Raw genomic sequence first — 6,825 nt, 5'->3', positions numbered from 1 at the left:
AAAAAAAAAAAAAAAAAAAAAAAAAAAAAAAAAAAAAAAAAAAAAAAAAAAAAACTAATTAAAAAGTTATCAAAATGCGTAAAATTTATAGGGTAAAAAAGTGAAAAAGGGGGATAGACTTGATCACGTGGTGTAGACTGTGGTGCACGTGAGAAGAATACTTTAGCAATAAATGAAGGGGTAGGCCCCTCTGAACGCAAATTTTCAATTTCATAAAAGCTTCGGCCACAGTGCCTACCCGCCTTCTTCAGCTTCGCCTCCAAACTATAAGACCCAACTTCACTCACATTTCACTCCACAGATCTCGCTTCTCTCTCTCTCTCTCTCTCTCTCTCTCTCTCTAGATTCGTTTCCCGCATTTTTTCCTCCCTGTTCTTTCTCCCTGAAAATTGCTTGTTTCTTCGTTATATTTGATCGGCGACGTCGCTTCCATGGCGATTTCTAGAGAATCGGAGGGTGGAAAATGGGTGCTGATGACCACTGCACAAACGCCGACGAACATTGCGGTGATTAAGTATTGGGGGAAGAGGGACGAGGCCTTAATTTTGCCTGTCAACGATAGCATCAGTGTTACTCTTGATCCGAGTCATCTCTGCACTATCACCACCGTCGCTGTTAGTCCCGACTTTGAGAAGGATCGTATGTGGCTCAATCGCAAGGTAAGGTTTCTTTGTTATCTCTCTCTTTTGCACATTTGGTGAAATTGCATGTGATTCTGGTGGGTTGTGGTTGGTAATTTGGCGTGTTCTTAATTGTTGGAACTTTGGTCAAAGGTAATTTGCGAGTTGTGGAGTTTACCCGATTTAGACGGTTGGAAATGATTATTGATAAATTTGATGCTAGAGTCTTATCTGTTTCGGATGTCTGTGGAATTGCAGTGGAAGTTTTTGGAAGAGCTAGGTCCTCCTTGGTCATAATCCACGTTGACTTTATTTGATTTAGAAGAGAGAAAATATAATGAACATTGATGGTCGAGGATTTGCGTTTGGTAACTCTAAATCCAGAAATGGTTGCAGAATTTTTTTTTCTTGTAAAGTATTTAGTGTTGACTTAAACCTATGGGGTTGGTGCTTGGCTGAATGTGGTTACAAAAACACTTGAAATTCCTTTTGACATTTAATTGAAGGGGGGCGGTTTGAATCCAGTTAAAGTTAGGTAAGCCCATTTGAAGAGGTCAGTTCTGAAGAAGGTGAAGGTTATCTATGAGGAGACACGGAATCTTAATAACAAAGGATATCTGATTTTTTTTCTCTTTTTTCCGAGACATCGAAGCATATCCTCATATTTGGTGTTTTTTTTATTTTAGATCTTTGTAAGTACACATTTTATCTTTGCTTTCAATATTTTTAGGAATTTTTGTTGGATCAAGAATTAGATGGGTGAGTCTTTGTGTAACATGTAAAGTGGGAATGTATGTTTTAAGTGAATATTTTATGTTACCCATGGTATATTCATGTACGCGTACGTACATTCATATATTGATGTTTACCTATCAAATTGTAGAAAATGTTGAAATAAACTTTCACCATTTCTTTGTTTCTTTTGGTTTTATGCTGGTCCATGATAGGTCTTTTTTCTGGTTAGTGTAGGAGATATCCCTTTCTGGAGCCAGGTACCAAAATTGTTTGAGGGAAATACGTAGTCGAGCTAATGATGTTGAGGATAAAGAAAAGGGGATTAAGATAGCAAAAAAGGACTGGGAGAAGTTGCATGTACATATTGATTCATACAATAATTTCCCAACTGCTGCTGGCTTGGCTTCCTCTGCTGCCGGTTTTGCTTGTCTTGGTAAAACCTGACTTCTCTCTTAATTTAGGATTTTCGCCTTTTTCTATTAGATATGTTTGAAGAGTGGGGAAAATTTTAAAATGTTTGCAAAAAGGCCCTATTGTTTATCTCAATATGTGGTTTTGAGAATGGGTTTATTTGCACATTTGATACATCTTAAGAAATAATGATCACTATGTATAATTTATTTTATGTTTGTATATGCAGTCTTTGCTCTGGCAAATTTGATGAATGTCAAGGAAGATCATAGCCAGTTATCTGCTATTGCAAGGTATCCTTTTTTTCTTTGGTCATCTCTATACAACCAAAAGTCACTTGTACTTGATCCCTCTTTTCGAATACAATATTATGGTTGGTTTTAGGGTGTCATCCTTTCTTTTATGGGTTGAGCGCTTCTGGCTGTAGAAGATCCATACTTCTTTTTGTTTCATTATTTGCCCCATCCATAAGCTTCTAGGTTGCTTTAGTGTTTGTTTTTGCACCCGAATTTTAATTGATAAAATTAAATTTTGTAAACTCTGACGTGCAGTCCCTTATAATTTCTGATTTTACGTTTTGACTTAGCATTCTCATGTTTACTTCTGCTTGTGTATAGTTCAGATGGATATTGTTATGCTATATTTAATATCAATTTTTTCCCTCTATTTGAAAAAGAGCATTTTGCTATTTATATCGTTTTAAATATATATTTACACAGATCGCTAGTATTCTTGAGGAATAGAGATCATCTTATAGACTCCCTTGGGCCTCCACTATCTTTTTTTCTCCATGGGAAACAACCTTTCAAATTTCATTAAAGGAAAAGAGGAAATGTACATCAAAGGAAGTGAAACGGATCCACCCAACAAGTAAAGATTATAGACTTTCCAATTAGTAGTCAAACGTGAAGAAACGGATTAATTTTGAAACTATTCTGATCAGGGACTACAACTAGATATATCCCAAGAAAACTGAAAATTCTTCTCCCCATTAGCTGGATTCTTCCCTTTCTCTCCATCCAAATTAGCAAAACCAGAATTGTCCATATAACTTGTCCCAAGCAAGAAAACTTGGATTGAGGAAAAGGTATGTGTGAGTGCAATACACTGAAAAACGTAGCCCATTAACTGTTGATAAAAATGTTAACATAGGTATGGAGAATGTGCCGTTAAGGGGAGAAATCAGACGTTGGGTTCCTTTACTTGATGTATGGACCATATTAGAAGTATTTTGCCTTCCATACAACTTCACATAAATCTTTTGGAATAAGCTCACTGGAAACGGTTAGGTTTGAGAAGGATGTCACTAATTTCCTCTTTCATTTCTTTTTCTAATCAGCACCATTTGGTTGGTGTGTACCTTGACCATAGAAAAAGGTGGGTGGCATGTAGTCATAGTATAGACTTCCAATGTAAATAATGTTCTTATTTTGACTTGTTATCTGTTTATCTCAATGTAATTTCTGTTTTTTAGGAACATTGATTCATTTATTCCAAAGTAATCACGACTATTTAAATCATGTAGGCAAGGTTCGGGAAGTGCATGCCGCAGCTTATATGGTGGATTTGTGAAGTGGAGCATGGGAAAAGTAAGTTTACCTGTTCATACATTTAAATTTGCAAACTTCAGGAAGTTGCCACTTTCTTTATCGCAAATAATTCTGATTTCTGATATGGGTGAATGAGAATAGTTCTTATGTTTTCTTTTTGTCTTGTACCATTGTTAAGGAAAAGGATGGAAGTGATAGTCTTGCAATCCAACTTGCTGACGAGAAGCACTGGGATGATCTTGTAATTATCATTGCTGTGGTGTGTAGCCTCTCACTTTTTCAATTTCAATTTTTTTTTTTGGCTTGGACAAACTGTTCTCCAATTGGCTTGGATAACACAATGGAATGATTGTTCAAAAAGATTTGGCCGGAGAAGACCACCTCGAATCCAAAAAATATTGATTTTTTTGTAGTTTTTCATGAAGTTGTGGTTCCGAAGTCGACAGTTTCGGTTGCATAGGGCCCGTATAGTTAATTACCATGTTTTGTTATTGTCTGTACTTTAGAAGTGACAAAAATAAAAGCATTGAGTGCAAAAATATAAACAATATCCAAATAGTTAACACATACTTTTCTTTTTTTCTATTTGTGATTTGACTACGTTCTGATTATGGTTCTTCAGGATATGTAATTTTCTATCTCATTTTTCTAGGTAAGTTCGCGACAAAAAGAAACAAGTAGTACATCAGGAATGCGGGAAACAGTTGAAACGAGTTTGCTTTTACAACATAGAGCCAAGGTATTCTCGACCGTCTTGTTACCTATTGGATTTGGTGCTTATATGGCATTAACATACCTTGGAATTTCATTGCTTCTTTTGATTCTTGGTGATGCCTTTTAATATCTGCTATTATTTATAACTGGATTTTATGATTTGTTTTCTGTCGGTGTTTTCGTCGTTTTTTCAGTTAAAAAATCTATGTACTCCATAGTCTAGATACATTTCTTTGGACTTTCCCTTTCGGGCTTCCTCTTAAGGTTTTTAAAATGCGTTTGCTAGGGAGAGGTTTCCACACCTTTATGAAGAATGTTTCGTTCCCTTCTCCAACCGATGTAGGATCTCACATTATTTGTTTTTTTTTTATAGGAAGTTGTACCAAAGCGTGTATTAGCCATGGAAGAAGCTATTCAGAATCGTGATTTTGTATCTTTTGCTCAACTGACTTGCAACGATAGCAACCAATTTCATGCAGTCTGTCTTGATACTTCTCCCCCAATATTTTATATGAATGATACATCCCACAGGCAAGCTTACTTTCTCTCATTCTTTCTTTTTCAAGTTCCCCGATCCGCCGATAAGATTCTCATGACTTTCCCGTACTGTTTTCGGTTAAAAAAGCTTTGTTTCGTTCTGACAAAGAACCCATGTTTCAGGATAATTAGTCTCGTTGAGAAATGGAACCGTTCTGAAGGAGAACCTCAGGTCTGATTTTTCCCCAAACCGAAGGAAGATTGCCTTCAGGCTTGCCTTTGCAAATTTCTAATGTTTTCTCCTGATTTCAAACAAACTTTCAGGTGGCTTATACTTTCGACGCAGGCCCGAATTCAGTTCTAATTGCACGTAACAGAAAAACGGCCGTGTCTTTGCTTCAGAGGTTGCTTTTCCAATTCCCTCCAAATCCAGAAACGGAATTAAACAGGTAACTGGATTCTAGAACTGCATTCATTTTCAATCTTGTGCATTCAACAATGAAGAGCCTGCCTCGTTTATTTTTTCTTTGAGAGATTAAATTTCGTCATCTACAATTCTTTCTTCCATCAGTTATGTTCTTGGTGACAAGACAATTCTTCAAGATGCTGGGATTAAGAGTGTTGAGGATATTGAATCCTTACCACAACCTCCAGAAATTAGCAGTTCATTCCAGAAATACCAGGGAGATGTCAGCTATTTCATCTGTACCAGGCCAGGAAAAGGGCCGGTCGTGCTCCCTGAGAGTGAAGCTCTACTCGACCCCAAAACCGGGCTGCCAAAGGACCTCTAGAGGATTTTATTAGTCCTGTGCAATATTCTCACTGAAGGTGTGACTCTGAGAGTTCAGGTTAGACGTGCCATTTTTTTGGAAATATGCAGTTTGTAAGGTAGACCTCTGTTTGTTCGCTTTAAATTCAGTCGGTGTTTCCGTTCAGTAACACACAAGAGAATAATATATCAGTGCTCCCCTTGTTATTGGCCATAAGATCATAAATGGTGGGAGCCTTTGAATGGTCAACTTCCAAAGTTTGTATGAACAACCAAACTTAATTGTTCATTGCCTACAAAGTTCAGTGTCTTGGTCTTTACGTGCTTCGTTTTGTGAAGGGCCGAGTTTCCATTGCCTTAGAGGGTAAAGTCACTACAAAATAAATGAATTGAGAGTGAACATTCCCTTCTTTAATTGTATGTGTCATAAATACGCTATAACCAAGAATGGTCAGCGTCGATTACAAGAATTTTGGGCTCTAGCTCCAATAAGGAAACAATTAAAAATATTAACCATGACGCCTCTTTTTAATACAACAATTGTGAGGTATGAGAATATCCATAATCATTTCCTAAATTAGCCGAGATAGGACTTTCATCATTCAATACCTATTCTTAATTGAGTCAGACTCTTTTTTTTTTTTTGAGTTCTTTGTTAGACATTTAAGGATTTACTAATATATTGACACTACTAAGTTTAGGGTATAACTTTGATATCATATTAGACAAACAGACTCTCCACAAATGACATAAAATTGTCCACTTTGACCATAAACTTTTATGACTCTACTTCGAATTTTCTAAAAGTATTCTTTAATTATAAATTTATGAACATTCTCTGAATTAAATTAGCAAATTAGCATCAGACTTCCAACTCCATGTTCATAGATATATTACAAATTTCAATAGGTAAAGAATATTAAATATCTAAAAATCTATTAAAATGAGAGAGAGAGAGAGAGAGAGAGAGATCCCTTTATAACAATCTATCAGATGCCGGTGAAAAATCGGGCAAAGAAATGGCGGCAATATCTCGCCTGCAAGTGCAGTTCCTCCACATCACTCCTCCTCTCAAATCGCCTTCGGTCTTCTCAAGACTCCCTCAGTTCTCTCGCATTTCTCCCCGTAAATTCTTCACTCATCGCCCTCTCTGCTCCGTTTCCGATTCGACTCCTCAGGTTCATCTCCCTTTTTCTTTTTCATTCGGAATGTAAAATCATGTAATATCTTCGTATATTTGACTATGTTGCTTTCTCGTCTGATTGTATGTGATTTAGGTTCATCTACGTTTTTCTTTTTCATTTGGAATGTCAAATCATGTAATGTGTTCGTGTGTTTGACTATGTTGCTTTCTCGTCTGATTGTATGTGATTTAGAGTTCTTCTTCGGAGATAGGATCGAGTTCGAGCATTGTCGGTGACCTTCTCGACTATCTCAACGAGTCCTGGACTCAGTTTCATGCGACAGGTATTGCATATCTATTGTATGCGTATCATCCTTTATCGCTTTGCTTTTTTTTTTTTTTTTTTTGATTCGATTCGGTAGGAGT

The 6,825-nt window shown here is 36.6% G+C and overlaps 2 protein-coding genes across 2 annotated transcripts in view; both read left to right on the top strand.

The window, feature by feature from the left end:
- The first annotated feature begins 194 nt into the window (after positions 1-194).
- LOC111479145 (diphosphomevalonate decarboxylase MVD2, peroxisomal-like) lies at positions 195-5,596 on the top strand. Its single transcript, XM_023123686.1, has 10 exons — positions 195-659; positions 1,590-1,788; positions 1,996-2,059; positions 3,292-3,355; positions 3,495-3,575; positions 3,969-4,055; positions 4,404-4,561; positions 4,691-4,739; positions 4,832-4,956; positions 5,079-5,596. The coding sequence occupies exons 1-10, from the start codon at positions 432-434 to the stop codon at positions 5,296-5,298; spliced, it is 1,275 nt and encodes a 424-aa protein (XP_022979454.1). The 5' UTR covers positions 195-431; the 3' UTR covers positions 5,299-5,596.
- A 654-nt stretch (positions 5,597-6,250) lies between these two features.
- LOC111477309 (probable aspartyl aminopeptidase) overlaps positions 6,251-6,825 on the top strand; it is a 6,460-nt gene continuing 5,885 nt past the window's right edge. Inside the window, exons 1-2 of the mRNA XM_023121414.1 lie at positions 6,251-6,454; positions 6,653-6,743. Of these exons, the coding sequence (XP_022977182.1) occupies positions 6,296-6,454; positions 6,653-6,743 (250 nt within the window). The 5' untranslated portion in view covers positions 6,251-6,295. The remainder of the gene's footprint in view (positions 6,455-6,652; positions 6,744-6,825) is intronic.

The sequence above is a fragment of the Cucurbita maxima genome, unplaced genomic scaffold (assembly GCF_002738345.1).
Source record: "Cucurbita maxima cultivar Rimu unplaced genomic scaffold, Cmax_1.0 Cma_Scf00001, whole genome shotgun sequence".
NCBI classification, from domain to species: Eukaryota; Viridiplantae; Streptophyta; class Magnoliopsida; order Cucurbitales; family Cucurbitaceae; genus Cucurbita; species Cucurbita maxima.
This window is presented reverse-complemented; position numbering and strand designations above follow the sequence as displayed.